Source organism: Melopsittacus undulatus, chromosome 9 (assembly GCF_012275295.1).
Source record: "Melopsittacus undulatus isolate bMelUnd1 chromosome 9, bMelUnd1.mat.Z, whole genome shotgun sequence".
NCBI lineage: Eukaryota > Metazoa > Chordata > Aves > Psittaciformes > Psittaculidae > Melopsittacus > Melopsittacus undulatus.
The window spans coordinates 26871054-26889557 of record NC_047535.1 but is presented as its reverse complement, the minus strand read 5'-3'; the positions used below and the strand labels follow the sequence as shown (position 1 = coordinate 26889557).

At 41.8% G+C, this 18504-nt stretch overlaps 1 protein-coding gene across 2 annotated transcripts in view; it reads right to left on the bottom strand.

Moving 5' to 3' along the window:
* The window catches only part of CADPS (calcium dependent secretion activator), a 210316-nt gene that overhangs the window by 47328 nt on the left and 144484 nt on the right, over positions 1-18504 (bottom strand). For both annotated transcript variants that reach the window (XM_034066465.1, XM_034066466.1), the window contains exons 17-19: positions 9042-9148; positions 3246-3402; positions 2101-2242 (exon numbers count right to left, since the gene is read on the bottom strand). In XM_034066465.1, coding sequence (XP_033922356.1) covers positions 2101-2242; positions 3246-3402; positions 9042-9148 — 406 coding nt within the window. The remainder of the gene's footprint in view (positions 1-2100; positions 2243-3245; positions 3403-9041; positions 9149-18504) is intronic.

Sequence of the window (18504 nt, the reverse complement as noted above, 5' to 3'; positions counted from 1 at the left end):
TTCTGAGCAGCCCATCAAAAGTGTCACAAGATCCTAGGAATGACACCCCTCTTCTCCCTCACACTCCTGTATGTACCACCCTCTGTGCATTCACTGGTGCCTTCCTTCACCTACTCATATCACCTTAAGCCAGCATTTGCAGCTCACACTTGTGTGTGCAAGGCACAAGAACAAAGCACTAGGTAGTGAAAAAAAAAAACCCTGAGTGCATCTTTTCACCAGACAAGCTTCTGTGAGAAGCACCCACTTTCCTGCTGGAAGAAATCTTTTAAATACCTAAGTCTGTAAGACAGTCCATCCAGGGCTTCCGCTTGAAAATGCGATGCTCAAAGCACTCTGTGACTGGAACTCCAGAAGGGAATAACCATTACAAGAGAACGAAGAAAAGATCTTTGGTAACTATCAAAGACAACTTGAAAATTAAAGATAATGGCATTCCCAGGGGCAAGGCATTTTGACAGGCAAATACCACAGCCAAGAGCCCATAGACATCTATAGTTAAGCCACTGAAGTAATTAAAAGCCAAATTGACATCAGCATCTGACAAAAGAAAAAAGCAGAAGGAATTTCTTATTGACTACTTGATGGAGGTAGACACATACCCAGAGTTAACTCCCTCTGTTTCATAAGAGACAATTTAATACAAACATATTCGTTACTGAAGCAGAGCTTTGAAACTAAAGTTAATGCTAACTTCGAAGTGCAATTCAGCTTGAAGGAGTGGCTGTAAAAATGGCATTCTCCTACTCGAAAGATCTATTTCTTGTATGTTTTCTGGGTCACATCTGCTTATTTGAAACAAGATTTTTTAGGATTTTTAATCCTGTTAGCCTGCAGGCCAAAGACAGCAAATGGAAAGTGAGAGAGGCTCCTGAATGCCAGCCACTTAACCCCACTCAAAACAGAGGGGATGATCAGGTGTCAAGAAAAAGCCTGAGATTTGGCAGGCAGAATCCTTACGGATGCTGAGGATGCACAAGAAAGAAAAGAAAAAACCTGGGTACTCAGACTCCAGGTTGCATATGGGAGGCTGGCTGCTGAACAAAATCTCTTTTCCTTGTAAACGGAACATATTTGGTGTGAAAAGCCCTGAAAGACCACACGTTCTTTTATACAGCAACCTCTGAGAGTACAGTGCTGCTTAACTTTGCCTAGAGAATCTCCAAAAAAGCAAGGAAAACAGTCTCTCCAGAGGTCGTCTGGTCCCAGTCCCTTGTCTGAGGCACCACCAGACTCACATTGTTTGCAAAGGCTTGATCTTTCCTTTTTAATACCTCTAGTAGAAGGAAAAGTCAGTCGTTTTCCCTCATAGATTTGACTTGGCTTTTAAGAGCAAGTATGACAGGGTTCAGCAATGTTTCAAAACCCGTGAAATAACAACAGTAATACAAAGCACACACCACATTTTTATTATTCACCAGCTCTTGAGTTCAATTTGGGTTTCTCTCAGGCTGCTAGTTTCTTGCTGGTAAATTTCTAGTTCTCCAAATGTAGAACTGATTCTGCTTGCATCATCTTACCCATGTTACACTTTGGTTTCTTGCATACCTAATCCTACAGGCAAGTGAGCTGGGACCTGGCAGAATTGTCCTGGGATATGGGATATGGGCAGCCATCAGCAGTGGGGCTGATGTGTGAAGCACAGTGCTGCACTACCCTCCACGGGGTGGGTGGAAAAAATAAGTGTTGAGAAGAGTAAGTACAGCAATGACTCACACAGGTTATAGGGCTGGACTGAACACAGTGAAGCAAGGAGGTTTTGTTCTGAAAAGGAGCTATTTGAATTCAAAAGCAGCATTGGAAAAGGCCCTTTGGAATGGGATCCAAAAAGCCATGCCAGCTAAGAAGGCTTTTACATTTTCATGCTTCCTTGTCCGAAGGCACATGGTTCAAACTGAGCAATGCATTTCAAAAAGCCAATACCATTTCCCTCATTAACCTGAAAACCCTGAAGAGATCAGACCTTCTATTTTTAGTGTTAAACTAGAAAAATCCACAGCACTGTCTACATGTCCAATTTAATGTTTGCTAATTCATCTCTGTATGAATCTCCATCCATTTGCACCCAAATTCCAATTGTATCAAAGGAGGTTTCCTTACTTTACTGGCTCCCATGACTCCCGCTCAAAGCCCCTGTGAATTGACTGTGCAATTGAGGACTCCATCAGATCGACATATCTAACAACAAGTGGAGCAAACAGGTCTTGGAGGTGTTTGTGGAATTTTCCATTGCACAAATTATCTAGAATAGATAAATAAAAGTATAGTAAGACACTACTGTTACTAAAAGTAAGAAAACACAGTGTGGCACTTCATTACACAACGAATTTGTCAGCAAACAGGAAGAAACTTCAAGAACATAACAGGAGCTGGCATCAGGCACCAGTGTTCATGACAAAGACAGCAGGAATGGCTTCTTACTCCAAACAAATGAACAGACAACAAATCTTCTTTTCCATTAATGTCAAACTTACATATACATTATTACTTCCTGTGAATAAAATGGATGTAAGAAATACAGCATGGCAAACATTCTGGCTTTCGCAGGTAGGAGAATCATTTCTTCTTCGGTTACTCTCTACCATAATGCTCGAAATTGCTCTCTGAGGATGAGTCCCTGGCTTTTTCATGTGGTCTCAGAAAGCTGACTGGGGCATTGGTCTGGGATCTAACTAATGGCAATGCCAATTCTGCCACCAGCTCCCTGGGGAATCGTTGGACCAGCTGGAAAGTGCCAAATCCTCACAGGCTTTAAAGGCATGGGCACATGTGCTTTGGAAAAGAGCCTCTGCTTTGGAGAAGAGCCTTATTTCACAAAGCACTATTCTCCTGAACTGCTCCTGTGTCTGTTTACTGTAATACTTTCTTCCCTTCAATAAAATCTTTTACAGCAGGGATTGGTTTACTCCATGTTAAATAAATGCAGTACACACATATAAAACGATACTCACATTTAATGACAGTGAGAGAGTACTTAATTCCCTGCTTGTCAGGCAGCCATTACCTTGAGTTGAGAAGATGAAGCAAAATAAAAGTTCAACTTCTCACCTTTGACTGAGGCATTTAAGGGGTGTCTGTGTTCTTTTTTTTTAATGGGAATGGAACATAAGTTGCTGCTAAAAGAATCTGTACAGTAAACCTCTACCCATCTCAGTCCTCTGTGCAGTACAGAGGGCCTGAAAGTATTATCAGTAACCTGAGAAGCCCACTGAAAAAAAATGACCAAAATACAATACAATACATACAGTCACTACGGAGGGAATCGTTTAGGAGCTGAAAGAGCGGAAAGCTGTCCCAGGTGTCTGGGGGTTGCACCTCTAACGCAGCATCCATATCCACTGCAAACAGTGACAGGAAGGTCTCCGCGTGCTCAACCATTAGGTCTGACCACCAAGCAAAGGCCTTCAAAGTTGGTAGAAAAAGGTAATAAAGAAGAATATTACTTTTAATAAAGCACAGAAAAAGACATTAGGCCACATATCTCACTAAAAATCCCATGGAAACTACCTTTATTGTAAAGAGAACAGTGCTTTAAAGTGCTAGCCTGCACAGGCATTGCTAATCACAGCAATTAGGCACTGCTATTTTAATATGAAGGTTTCTTGTAGAGGATCTATTTAGAGCTCTACCATAAAGGCATGACGCTATAATGTGGCAGAGGAGGTTTTGCCTGTTCAGTTTACAATAAATGACTTTTGTTCATTTATGTTAATTATCAGGAAAAAATCAAGTAATTCTTATTCTAAAGTATAGAAATTTGGGAGTTTCTTCACCATGCTTGTGGGTTTTCTGCTGTGTTTTTCAACAGTTTAAATTTTATTTGGATTCACTACTTCCATTCATCTTTAACAACTAGATACCTAAGACATTAAAATCTGCCCTAAATCACTCACACTCTCCTTTAAGAGATACTTCAAACATCACCAGTAGGAGTTATTGCAGCACTGTTCATTTTACATGGTTAGCTCTACACACCCATAGAAACATACTGCCACCTTCATAATGCTACTGATTAAGAAACCAATTACAAAGCTCTATTATCAACATGCCAAGATAAACCAAAAAATATCTACTGCAAGCCTATAATTTCACAGAGGCAGAAAAAAATAGATCTAAACTTGAAAACCAAAAAATATCAGTGAAGTAACTCATTCTCATGCACATGGGTCCTTCAAATTCACTGTACGGGCTCTCTGACTTTGACATTCACATCATACATGGCTCAGATGTGAATGCTGTGAACGCATGCATGCGTGTTTAATAATCACTTCTGGCTGGGAACATGCAATATGAGAAGTGCTGTTGGTAGGACCATGTGCTGTCATTTTGGAGTGACAGGAAATTACTCAGTGACTTAAAGGATCTAAGGATCAGCTTTCCAGTACTTTGCAAGAAAAAAAACCTCTAGCATAGGCACAACACTGAAGATAAAATGGAAAAGACTGGGAATAGATGAATGAGGTCAAAGAGGAACTGCCAGTCAGGAACGGGGACTTTTTGCAGATTTCAGCAGATGCGAATAAGCAGAACGGACCTCCGCTTTCCTCAGGGGTCAGCTTCAATGCTGATAAATGGCACTGATGTGCAGAGTATAAATCCAGCTGCTGGTGCATTTGGCCATGGAGAGGGAGCAGTGTCCGAAAACTAGGCTACTGCCATGGAACCCTTTAAATCCTCCTATTTTGCCCTGACTTTTCAGCTGATATTAGGAAGGAGTCCTTGCATCTATTTCCACTCCTTCATTCCCTTAAAACAAAGCAGACTGATGTTGCCCTGCAGTTACTCCATGAGTTGATATAAAACTGGTGTGAAGACATGGGGTAGGTTGGATGTGGCACTGGGCATTATGTGCCCAGTGCATACCCAACACGTAAAATAACCAAAATAACTGGTTAACACCCAAATAATTTAGGTATGGGGATCGTCCTTCCATGGAGGTAAAGATGTGGATGAGATGGGCTGTTCCATGAAGGTGCAACTTCAGCATGCCCTAGGGCAACCTGGGCAAATGCCATGCCCAGAGCAGCAACACCAGCAGGTTATGGTGTCCCTGTGGTCATGGCATGGGGACAAGGTGGATACGCTGGGCTCCTTCATCTGCAAACTGTCTCAGCCCCATGCACATGGAGGAACCTGATTCTGAGGAAGCCTGTTACTACTGCAGCAACTCCTGCCGTGGGGTGCTTGCAAAGCTTGGAGGCAATGGTGATGGTGGCTCTGGGTGTTTGCACAATCAGGGAGCATGGATGGCTAAGCATGCGTTGTGATGCTCTTCAGCTCTTCCTCACATGTTTGGTGCTGGTGTCCAAACAAGCGAATGGTTGGATGCCTAGGAACATGGCACTGGGAGGCATCAAACTGCTGAGAAACCATCCAGGAATCAAAACATCAAGACCCACGTCTGCTCCTGATGCCTGCTCAAACCTTCTCCCCAAAGTGCAGGTGAGAAATGAGTGGATGTCGAGCAATGGGGCTGTGGAGGGTCTTCTTAAATCATCAGTGCCCATCTGGTTTTGAAGGAGGATGATAGGGCTGTCCTTGCTTTGAGGTGGTTTCTCTGGCTGTGCCTCTGCCCACCAAGAGCCCACCATGCTGTCACCAAATCAAAGACTGCCCACAGGTCTATGGACAAAGAGTGGTCTCTATGAAAGACCAATGGCCATCAGCATCTTTTGGGAAGGGAAAAGAACATCTTCTGCAACAAATATCAACATAAAACTTCAGAGTCCTGCAATAAAAACCTGCTTCCATGCAAAAGGAAAAGAAAGCTATTTTTAAAAGAACTTATGAAGAAAAGCATGTGATCATTTATGGAGAAAAAAGAATATGCCCAAACCAGTCACACTCTCCCTTTTGCTGGAAAAGTCATTTTTTTTTCTCTGTAAGTCCCTAATTTATTTCAGGATCCTCAACCTTCTCCTCCCTATTCGCAGTGAACAGGACCTTCTTGCTCAGGTAACACCATATTTGAAAAACCTCCTTTGAGATGGTAACATTTCATTTATTTACCATCTACTTACCTGCTTTGTTTAAAACACAGTGCAAAGGAGGGGAAAAAAGTGTGCTTTCCAGCCAAACACACCTATTATTGTATATTTTACACATGGATACACATGTATATATGTATGACCTCAAGAAGTTAAAATACATATATACATATACACATACATATACATAGAGAGAGAAAACACAAGTTTAAAAATAGGTGAATGGCACTGTCTCTGGCATTTGTCATCAGTCATCCAGAGGAAGAGAAAGGGAACTAGGAGACATCTGATGGGAGAGATGACACAATGACAGAGACCTCCCGCTCTCACAGATTACAGACATAGGCACACACTTTCTCCTGCATTTCTGCCTGCACTGGTTTGCTTCCTTCTAATGGGCAAGACAAACCTAACTGATTGACATGGTACTTTGCAATGAGTTTTGAATGTCTTCTGTGCTCTGAGTATTATTTTCTGGGTTCTCATCATATCTCTTATATCATATATACCTGCTTATATATAGCTGGATGTGCATGTGGGGAAAAAAGGGCACATTTTAACTGCAAAAACTGCTTGATTTCTGTAAATTTAGGCATTTCTTTAGTAAGCAGTGCTAATTAGTTTTCTGCTGAAACCCAGAGTAGACCACAGAGATGGACCTTGCAGGTTGAACCTTCTCCAGGTGAACAGACAACACGTCAAAAAAAAAAAGATCGCCAGGAATAATTTGGGGAAAACCCAACACCTCAGTGCAACATCTCAGCAGTTCTCACTGCACAGTGAGAGCACAATGTGGCTACAATGCAATGCATAACAAAAATGAGTGATAAACCACCCAGCCTCTTCTCTCTCTTCCTTTGGGAGCGATTCAAAGTGTGCAGAGGGCTGGCCAACTGCCTGTACCCTGCTGAAATGCCACAGCCACACTCAGGACAGGGATTCAATAATGTGCTGGGCTTCTGGAGAGAGATGAATTTCACCCTTCCAGGTCACCGTTCAGAACAAGAGACCTCCTATCCGTGTTGGCATTAACCTTCTGTCTCTAACCAAAACCCTGTGACATGAAAGATGCTGGAGAACAGTTTTGAGTCTTTCTCCTGGTGAGGATCTTGGTGATGTGGCTGGCTGAAGGCGACTGGCCCTGTACCTGCTTCCTTCACAAGTCTGCTATTTCCAAAATAACCTGTGATTTAAAAGCAGCTCCTTCCCGACTGGTTGTACATCCAGCCTGTGCTGGTGAGGAGTGGAATAATACACTCATTATCCTTGGACAGGCTGTCGTATTTCAGGTGCAAGCTCTTGAGCATTCCCAAGCTTTTGTAAAGATGAAGTTTATTGCACTCTTCACCCCGTATATTCTCTCTCTACATATAAATACTGTATATCCAGTACAAGGCACATACAGACAAAACCAGAGGAAGACCACTACCATTCTAGGCACTCGTGTAGTATTCAGTCCACCTCCACCACAGTGTACTAGAGGTCGGGTGAATGCAAAACGACAGAGGTAACAACAGGCTGAGGAGAGAGTCCAGGCAGGTAGGGTTGTGTTGGGATGTAACTGCAGCGCTCGTAAAATATACCCATTGCTACATGCATGGACTGCTATGGCACATTTACCCTCCTGTGTCAGGCTACCAGCTCCGCAAGCAGCCGACTCGAAGTTGCTGTTACATTCCTCGGTCAAAGTTACGGAAGCGAGGGCAACCCGGGTAAAATCCCAGTAGGAAAACATGGCACTGAGAGGGCATGCACGAAATATGACAGGAGTGACTCATTTCATTCGGTTTAGTCACATACCTCTTTCCCCTGCCAGGATCATCCAAGATTGAATGAACAGTAGAAAAACAGGGAGGAAATTTAAATATGCAATCAAGCATTAGTTGGGTGTTGTGGATTGCTGTGTATTATCAATAAGTTAAATTATACTGCAAATTTAATATACACTGGAATGATTTTAGGTGATTTTGAAATTATTTATCAAATGCTCTTAATGCAAAATATAGTGAGAATATATATTAATGGGAAGGAAAAGAGAAAATAGTGAATGTTACATTACCTACAGTCATAAACAATAACTGTTCACTCTGAATGTTAAAACTATCAACTTTTCAATATGCATCCAAGAGCACCAGATTTACAGAGAGAGAACTCAGGGCTGAATCCTGCAAATACTTACATGGGTACACAACGTCACTTGCTCGGGCAGAAATATCCCGACGTGATGAGAGCGGGACTACAGCCAGCAATGTCAGCTGCCTGTGGGGTCAAGTGTTTCCAGGATCAAGCCTCAAGATTTTCTGGTCTATATTTGACTATGACATGGTTTCAGTGGGTTTAAAATAGGAATCTTTCTGTTAAAGTGCTTTGAAGAGTAAAGAGTAGTTGCATAAGGCCTTAGATAACCCAAATAATGAGTAACAGAATAATCTATCCTAACCTCTGTGACTAGCAATTGAGGTATTCCCAATAAGCCAAAGCAGAAGAGGCCAACAGGAAACCAGGTGAGTTAGTCACCTACCGCAGGGGACCAGGGGAAGCCCTGGAAACAACTTGAATGCTCATAACTGGACAAAAGAATTGTTTTGGTTTGTGGTGGTTTTCCTTGCTCCAGCTTTGGACAGCAGGAGCCGCAAGCTGCTGCAGGGACCCCGCTAATGCTGTCTGGAGGCACAAACACAGGGCATTACTTGGAAATATGACCTTTTTGAAAAATGGACAGGCTTGCTCTTGTATGTAGTTGATGGTGAGTATATTTGGCCATATCCGTCTCCTGCTGGCGCTGTATGAAAGGCTGCAGACTGACACAAAGGAGAGCAGAACTGAATTCGTTCCTCGTTCCTCCCTCCCCTTTGCAAGAACCATCTTCCTGACCTGTCACTTCGCCTTCATCGCACTCGAGCACCATTACTTAAGAATACTTTTGGCTTTTCAAGAGGATAACCCAGCACCAGTTGGGAAAACATCACACAGATATACAAAGCTCCCTGCGAGCCACTGGAGCCCCCTGCAGACCTGAGGGGGAACACGACCTCGCAGGGCACCCCTGCTCACCTCCGCATGGTGTTCTTCATTTTGCTGTAGGACTTCAATTACCAGTTCTGCCAGACGTATTGTATCTTCTAACTTTTTAGCTGGTGTGACTAACCGGCCTACATTCTCTGTAGTACAAGAACTCGAATTAAAAGGGAGGTAGAATGAAAAGCTAGACATACAGTAAAGTCATTTTAGAGGTTTTAAAAAAAGAAAGAATAAATATAATCCCATAATATTCTATAGCTTTAAAGATCTTTTCATGCATATGTTAAATGCTTATATAATTAGTACTGAGCAAACCAGAAAGCCACATTCGTTATTATACTATGAAAATGCAGTGCTCCAGCTCCAAATTTCACAATACTGTCAGAATTCGCTTTATGGTGAGATAGTGGCACTTTATTAGCTCAAATAAGAACATCGCATTCCCTAAAGACAGCATCTGGCCACTAATACACGAACAATATGTATCCTTCAGTGCAGATGATGCTATTATAGAAATTACGTCTATATGATTTCAAAATTCTTTTCAGAAGGCCAATTCAAACAAATCTGTCCTTTTAATAAATTGCCAGACTTTGAGAAATTCAAATGTCACCTGCTACTGAAAGCAAAGATTGCAAGCCTGCCTTGCTCCAGGATTTAACTCTACAAGAGTCAAGGAGTCACGCATGCTGGAGGGAGTGGAAAGTGCTAAATCCCACTAGGAGTTCATAGGTAAGATTTATATGGGAAAAGAGATGCAACTTTACAGCAAAAACCCCGCAAACAAACCAAAGAGTTTAAATCCTGGAGCTTGGTCTTTAGTTATGTTGAATTATTTTGCAGCATTCTCTGAAGACTTTAAAAAATAATTTAATTACAGTCTTCCAGGTAATTTACGTTATCAACAGCACATTAAACATCTGAGGTGCTAACAGTCTGACTTAAATAATACAGAGAAAATCACATTTCCATTGAACGACAGCTTCTGCAGACCTGGCTGAGTGCAAGCGAAGAGGTTTCTGTGACCTCACCATGTCTCACTTCCATGAGGTGTCCAACTTCCTGTGATGATTACCCTGAGAAGAAGCAGAGCAGAGGATCTGCTCCCTGGGATGTACCCATGCTGTAGCATGTCACCAAGTTAACTACACACTTGTCCCTCTGATTAATAATCTGGTGCCAATCCCATCACTAGCACAGCTAGGGTGAAGAGCAGCGTTGCACTTTGGTAGCTACACCAGCCAATTAATACATCTGCATGGATGTGTATTTTGGCATTTCCACAATATTGAAGCTGGAAAATTCATAAATGGGTAGCAAGACCCAAATCACCAAATAAATCTAAAATTGGCAGAGTGCATGTCCAAAGCACAGCAAAATGCTAGCAGTGCATGCACTGAAGTGCCGTTACTAGCAACCACCCTGGGATTTCCAAAAAGGCTCACCTAAACCAGCAGTGTGGGTCATGCTGACACACAGGATGCTGGCTGGGCATCTCGACTCCAGCCTTCTGCACACACTACTGTTTTGCTCTGCTCTGCTGGGTCATCCAGAGAAAAATCCCTGCCCTGCTAAAGCACCAGTGAGCTTCAAGGACTTAATCCTCCCCCTCAAAATCTTGCCTGTTCCATGTTTTCCCTGACTACCTGTTCAGGTAACAGATTTCCCATGAAAAGGAAACCCACAGTTTTCAGAATGGTAACATTTGGGTGCAAGGGGTACATGGGCTGTTGTTTTGAGGAGCTCTGGCTTTGCAGGTGCTCAGATATGAGCCTTGGGGCTTTCTTCTCTGGTTTTCCTTTTGTTTCTTGTATCATTGGAAACAAGCAAACAAACAAAAAACTCAGGTTCCCCTTAATATAATCAATCAGGCAAATACTGAAATTGGAGAACTGCTGGTTAACTCCTCATTCTTTCTCCTATCCAATCCAGCACCTCACTGGCTACAAGAAGCCAGTGCAGGCTTCCTTTTGCAGAAGGAGTCCGAAGACACACTCCTTATTAAGCTCTGGCTGTTTCTGCACCTCTGAAGCCAAGGGGAAGCTTTTCCATTGATCAGAGCAGCATCAGGCCCATTCTCATTTGCAACGCTGATCTGCTCTCAAATACAACTAAAAGACAAAAGTGTTAATAAGAACAACTGCTCAGAGATGCTGTCTTTAAAGAAAATATTGATGCTTATACAACTTTGGCAGCCAGCAGATGTCAATCTTAATTTTTTTTCTTCTTATTTTAAATATTTCCCTGGTTAAGTTACTATACATCAGAATATTCTGCTAAGATAGCTGGAGCACTGACAGTTACATGAAACGTATACGATATACTTATCAAACATTTCATCCAACATCATGTAAAGCTCATACATATTTATAGTTTCCATGCAAAATGTTATGCAACAACAATGTTATTTTGTGCTGACGTTGATATTTGAAAATGTTGCATATGTCAGACATTGCTAGACAAAAAAATGTGGACATTTTGAAATAAATGCTACCTCTAAATCTCTGAAACCTACCACATCGCGCTAGGTATTTGGTATAAAGCTGCACATGAGAACTAGCTTTCTACTGCTACACAAGCAACTGCTAGACTAGAAAACCACTGAATAAAAGGAAGGAAGACTATTACAGTACTTGGCGGCTGTTTGGCCATGCCTTTGAGCATATGATTTATCATGTTAGTCTGCGTTTGAGGAGATGATGGTGGCCCAGCCGGTGGCTTAGGCTTGGACGGACGGGCTGCTTGGGTATGACGGAGAGAAACACCAAAAGTAAAGAGACAAATGACTTCATAAACAGTGACAAAAAGATGGAAACTTTAAAAGGAACATAAGCAGAAATGATCAAGTACAAATGGCATAAGCTGCTGGGTTTTTGCTTATCGGTACTTGAAATGTTACATGGTAATGACACCATTTGACAACACACACTCTAGAAGTCAGCAGATTTGAACATCCTACAAGACTGTGCAATCAGAAAGCTAAAAATTCAATGCAAGTATGAAACTGCAGTTCATGCAGCCATGGACGGAAACTGAAATAGGTTAATTCCCTTAAAACTCTGAAATCCAGAGAAGGTGTACTAAAAAAGATGACTTGAAGTCAGTGCCCCAGTGCTTAGGTACATTTAGCAATAGAATAATGAGCCACAGGAATTAATTGCTTTGCAAATATCAATTACACATTTTAGAATTAAACGTCACTGTTGGTTAAAGGCAGCTATAAAATATTCTTGTGCAATTTAAACATGTAAAAAAATCTGTCACTTAAAAATGTGTGGTTCCTGATCGTTTCCAGCTCATTTAATTATTTTCAACTTGGAATTCTAGTGGCTTTTATATTCTGGGTTGAATCATATATAAAAACTTGCCAGCTCTATCAAATATGTTACTTGCTATTCCAAATGTTAGAATACTGCAATCAGGACTTGACCCATCTGTCATATAGTTTACAATATCAGCATAGGAAAAGTTCAAAGAAAATAGCCTTTCCTTTTACATACACTCAGAGAATAAATTATAGGCTGTGAATATATTAACACAATAGTTTCTATTCCATTTAATAACAGTTTTTAGCAGCATTGTGACTATTTTTAATCATGCCATTTGCAAGGAATCTGGCATATTTATCTGGACATTCTATTGCCAAAAGTCCTTGCCATTTTGCTTGCATTTTCCAGTGGGTAAAAAAGAAATCGGTTGGCTTCCACAAAGTAGATTTCTGATTGCTTTTAATTCTCACAGAATTATAATACCTATCAAAGTACAATAAAGAATATTCGAGTAAACCGTTAGTTAAAGAATATGAGTTAGGCTGGTTCTCCTTTCCATACACAGAGATAGATATACACACATGCATAAACACACATACAACGCATACATGCACACACACACACACACTTTTATTTTGTCTTTTAAGCTGTGTAATGGTTTAATTCAGACTCAGATTCAAGCTATTGGTTTCTAGCTTTTTAGTTATTGTTGTTGCTGATTTCTGGTAAGAGGAAAAGCAAATCTATTTGTTCATCACTGGAGTCATCCTGATTCTTGTTCAGTGTTTACTAAGGGTGGCTTTGTCCCCAGAAACAAACCTCTCAGCCTCAAGTGACAAAGATAATTGCTTTTTTTGGGCACTGGCCTAGTGACTTTCACTCTAATTTAAAACATACACAAGAGTTTAATTTGGCTACTCACTGATGGTTCCTGAGCTCAACATGTAGATGTAGAGAGAATATATTCCTGCCCATCACTATGGAAAGCAGTTTGTGCTGAGGTCCCTGTATGGGAAGGGACCTTGGGGAGAGGAGATCACACATCTCCTCCCACCCACATCTGACTCCATGGTGGGAACCCTGGACATCCAGGGAGCCCATTGGGCTCCCAACTTGGGAGTGTCAATGAGAGCAAGCATCAAAGGCAGGGTAAAATCACAGCTCAGAACTGCATCCCACTGCACCTCTCAGTGCTGTGACCCTTAAATGTGAAGTCCAGCTCCTGCATCCCCAACCTATCAAAAAATAGATCTGAGACTTTGTGGACATCTAGACCCCATCGTGTAGAACAGGCTGGACTTGTGCAAGTGCTTTTTGTCCTAGAGAAAAGTCATTAACAGAAGAGGAGGAAGAGGGAAGAGATGCAGCAGCACCGGGACCTCACGAATTGCTAGTGCAGCATGTACAGAACAGCTTGGAGGAGGCTCCCGCTGTGCAGTTGTCAGCACAGTGCTCCGGGGTGGCTTTCTACTTCTCTGGGAGGCCTGCGAGAGATCCCCCCCCAGCGCATTATCCTGCTTCTGGCATCTCCCCACCGCCACCAGTGCTTGAACACAAGCTTCCACAAGGGATTACAGCAGGTTAAGCAACAAACTCTTGATGTAAATCTGCATGAACATTCAGCTCTTTTATTCATTTAAATATCTTAGACCCAAATCCAGGGCTCTTGCATGATGGCTGCAAAATCACCTGGAGCCGAAGGAGAGAGGAAGAAAATGTCTGTTCCTTCCTGTGGGCACTGAAGGCCTCGTGGAGCCCCAACCCACATTTTCTTTGTTGTCTCTCTATTGCAAGAAATAAGGTCTAATTTCCTCTGTAAAGTCAAATAGAAATAAGCCTGTGACTGCAACACCCCATAGGCAGTGGAGTTGATGTGTGCCTCTGGGTCCAGGTCGCAGGGATGATATGCGAGGTCCTTCTCATGGGGTGTCTGGGCTCATGCTCAAAGGGGAAGTATAAGTCTGATTTTATGGCACTTGTAAGAGATCAGCTGCAGTGCGTGTGGCAGGTTTTGTTTCAGTTTGGCTTTTCTTTCTTCCCTGTCCTTTTCCTCTCTAATGCCTCACCACAGCCACTTTAGCATCAGAAATGTTCTTGCATTTGCTGCTTATATGCGTCAAATAAGTAAGATTTAAACACCTCCAACACTGAAAGCAGAGGCAGGAGCAGCTTCTTGCTTCCTAACAACCTGACAAAGTGCCTTCCTGGACAAACTTCTGCTAAAGGTTTTTAAGCTTCTGCATGATACTTGCACATAAAATACATGCAGAAACTTGAATTACTTGGCAAATCCTGGGGTTGTGCTTACAGTAAGCTTTAGCTTGCAATTATTATAACAGGCATATTAAGAATCTGTGCTACTTTGAGTATTTATATTGCATACAGTTCATTGTGTGTGAGTATTTATGGACCGGAAGATCTTCAAACTACATATTTCTCACTCAGCACCGTCATTTGTGCTAGATGAGCTACTAGTGCACCAGCATCAGTGAGAATTACACTTGCAGTAGGAGAAGAGTGTTACTGACTTTTCGTTATTTTTTAAAGCATAACCACTGACTCAATGATTTCTTTATAATAATTAAAAATATACGACCCCTGCCAAAGGTTTTGGTACATAAGTGTTCTCTGTGTGTTCATTTGTGAGCCAATCATGAAAACACTAAAAACAGCTGCCATTCTCAAGGTAACTATAAAGAGTAATGGACTTAGCCTGAGGATGAGGCAAAGCAGCCTTTTACTATATTTGTGAACTGAATCTGTGTGTACCTGAAAGGGATTTCAGTGATATCATTTCTTTCAAATTAAGATGCGTTGTCTTAAAAGCAGGGAAAATTAATAGAATTCTTTTTATTCAACTCACAAAAAGACTAATTCAGCTCTCAACCCCCAACATACTGAAAAGAGAACTGATCTCCTGACTTTCTGTTGATTATTCAGCCTAGTGAAGAATTTTTGCATATCTGAATTGTGCCTCATGCCTCAGGCAGCAAGTTGCTCTGCAGTTGGTAAGAGAGTTAAGGAAAGATATCGGCACAATGCAGACCTTTGTGTTTTCTGAAGCTTTTGTAATAACTTCGATGTTGTTTTAAACACTGCCTTGGAAAGGGCAAGAGGAAATCTCAAAAGCTGCATAATGACTCTTTGTTAAACACAACCGAATGGCACTTCAAGGAATGAGACAAAAAAAGCAACATAGAAGTATAGGTTGTTGTCATGCCTGATTTAAAGTGTAATACTTGTTAATGACTCCAGTCTCCACTCCTGATGTTTTCATCCATTTTGCATCCATACTTATCTGAGGAATGTAAATTTCACTTTCTGTTTAAGCACTGTGGGTTATCACAAGTGCTGGAAGCAATTGCCCAGTGGTGGCTGGGCTGACAAATCACACGGGACCTCTCTTTGTCTTGGACCAGGTTAATCAACAGGCAGCTCAGCTCCTAACCCTTCAGCACACTTGCTAAGATTTATGGATATGCTCCTAGAGCTTCCCAGGCTGAGATCCAGGAATAGTGAAGTGACGTAAAGTGAGCATGGAGGCTGTGACATGGGCCAGTATGAATGCCTTGAAAAATACTGGCCTGCTTCTCAACAGCCTGCTGTATTGCTCCAGTAAAAAACCAACCTCCTCTGCACCTGCCTCCTCAGCTGAGGATGCTTTCCATGCCTGCTGGGCGAGTGCTATGTGAAAGATGCTCCACGGCTGGTGCCAGCCAAGGTTCCCAACCTGACATAAGTATCTGAGACATGTCTGCCTCTGCACGGGCACCGTGGCTGCCTCTTGCTGCTCTGTGGCAGCACTGACCGCTGCACTGACTAGGTTTCAGCTTTCCACATACTCTGGAATCACTGCTGGGTGTGTTTTTGAAGGAAGTCAGGCTTCCCCACCAGCTTGGCTGGGAGGGACAGATCTCAAGAGGACAGAGCATACTAGGGATGCTGTGCCTCCAGAGCCCTGCTTCCCCAAACAGGGGATGGGGAGGCTGCCAGACAAGCAAAAGCCTGTTATTTTTGGATAGACTCAGAGTAGCTGATTTCCCTTGGTAAACAGAGCAATAGAGCTTCACTAGGTCCCTCTGCTCTCCAGTTACTTTCCACTTGCAGTCTGTGCCCCATTGCTCTACCACCCAGCACTAAGCATGGAGATGAGACCATCCTCCATCCCCACATCTCCTCTACTTCTCACCTCTGTGCGTCACCCCAGCAGTACCATGAGAAGCCTGTCTTACAGAGACCAAAACTAAAACACAATATGAGAAATACTTGGTCTGAAAACTGAAGAAGTCTTATGCTAAACTAAATCAATGGTCAAACTGACAAACCATCGCCCTGGCTGGCACCACCTCCAAAGCTGCCTGTACCCAACTCCCACAGTGCAAAGTGGTACTTGTTTTCATGGGAGCCCTCAGTGCCACAGCACTCCAACACAGTGCAGCACATTTCAAAAACCCCATGCACAAGGGATGGAGAAGTGACTCTTTTCTAAAGAAACAATAGTTTCCTGATTTATATAAATAAGCGGATGAACACTTATTAAAAGGCTGCACTTATTAATCTGAGTGTTAGCAGTTTTGTCTGGTTAATAATTAAAGCAAATAATTCCTCTTTAATTGTTTTAGCATAGAGTTTTGTTTAATGTTCTATTTAATGTTTTTAAAGCAAGACAAGAGACTACATACTTCTCAGGAGAAAGGACATCAAAGGGTGACATTTGTGTGTTTAAAAAGAAGTTGTTTTCAGCATGTTATTTATATTCTTGCTTCTGGCAAAACAAATAAGAAGTCAGGCCAAAGCCCAGTCACTTTTTCAACTCCACTTCAGCTGAGGAACTGGTTTCAAGTGAGTCCTGCTGACCTTGCCTGAAAATCTTTCATGTATGACAACAGATTTATAGGCACAAAGCAGCAGAGTCACAGCTCCCTGTGTCCTTTCACTTGCTCCAAGCATTGAGAAGAAGCAGTTTTATTTTAAACAAGCTGGGCCATAGAAACATCTTTCTGAATCTCTAAACCATGAGCATGCAACGAGCCACTGTCAGCGAGCGGGATGCTCAGTGCATTGATTACGCTTCATGCACAACAGCCTGCGCTCACTTTAATGTTAGTTAATGGTAAGAGTGGGATTGTTCCATTTGCTGTTTGTTTATTTGCACCTCTCATAACCGTAAGGATAAATTATTCTCCTTCTTATAAATATTTATTGCTATTGAAAATTAATTTTACTGTCATGCAATAGGTCTAGATCATTTGAGCTATATTGAGCAGAGAACCTGGCCCATCCTCTTGTACTGTTCTTTAAAAGCAATTTGCCTTTGCAAACACAACTGAAATCAACCTCATACTTTTTTAATTTGTTTGGTTTTGGGTTTTTTTTCCACAAAACAGAACAATCTACTCACAAAAAGAAATGAACAATTCAGGTTTCAAGGACTTTCAAACTAGGACTCCAGGATACAACAGAAACGAGAACAGGGGCTTGCAGAGCTCCACCGTCCCTTCTGAAGAGATGGGCACTTGAGCTGAGCCTTTGCCTCATTACATGTCAGCACAGGTTAGAAACGAGAGACAAACATGACTTCTGTCCCACCAGATTGTTTGTTACACATTAACAAAAGAATAGGAAAAAAAGAATACTTTAAAACCCAGTCCTCCCATCAGGGCATAAAACAGAAGATGTGAAAACCAAAAATGAACGTTAGTTTAGTTATAAATGGGCTTGTTAGGTGTGGTAGATTGATGGCCAAATCACCAACATTAGTTTTTCACCCAGTTCTTTTGGAAAACAAGAAACTTTCACTCGACAAAGGCTAGATTCTCCTCTAAAACTGATTCCTAAGAAGATACTACATTTCTACATAGTATTTCTAATCTACACACTCTATTCTAAGGAAGGAGGAAAAGAAGATTATGTAGACAGCACAAATTAACTCCTTAAGTATTAATGCATCTCCATTTTCAGCCTGAAGGAGTACATGTCTTAAGGAGCTATGAGAAAAGAAAACAAAATCAATATAACTCAACAGTCCTAGCAATTTATAATGTATATACAATTGTTCACCTGCATCCTTTTGATTCTCTATATGAAAGAGAGAAAGCAACAAGGAGAGAAAAGAGAGAAACAAGAACAGATATGCAGGATTAATGAGCAAGTGGATCGCACAACCCCCCAGTTATGCGTGATATATGACATTTGAAAAGAAGAAAAGTCACCCCGTCTCACCCCCC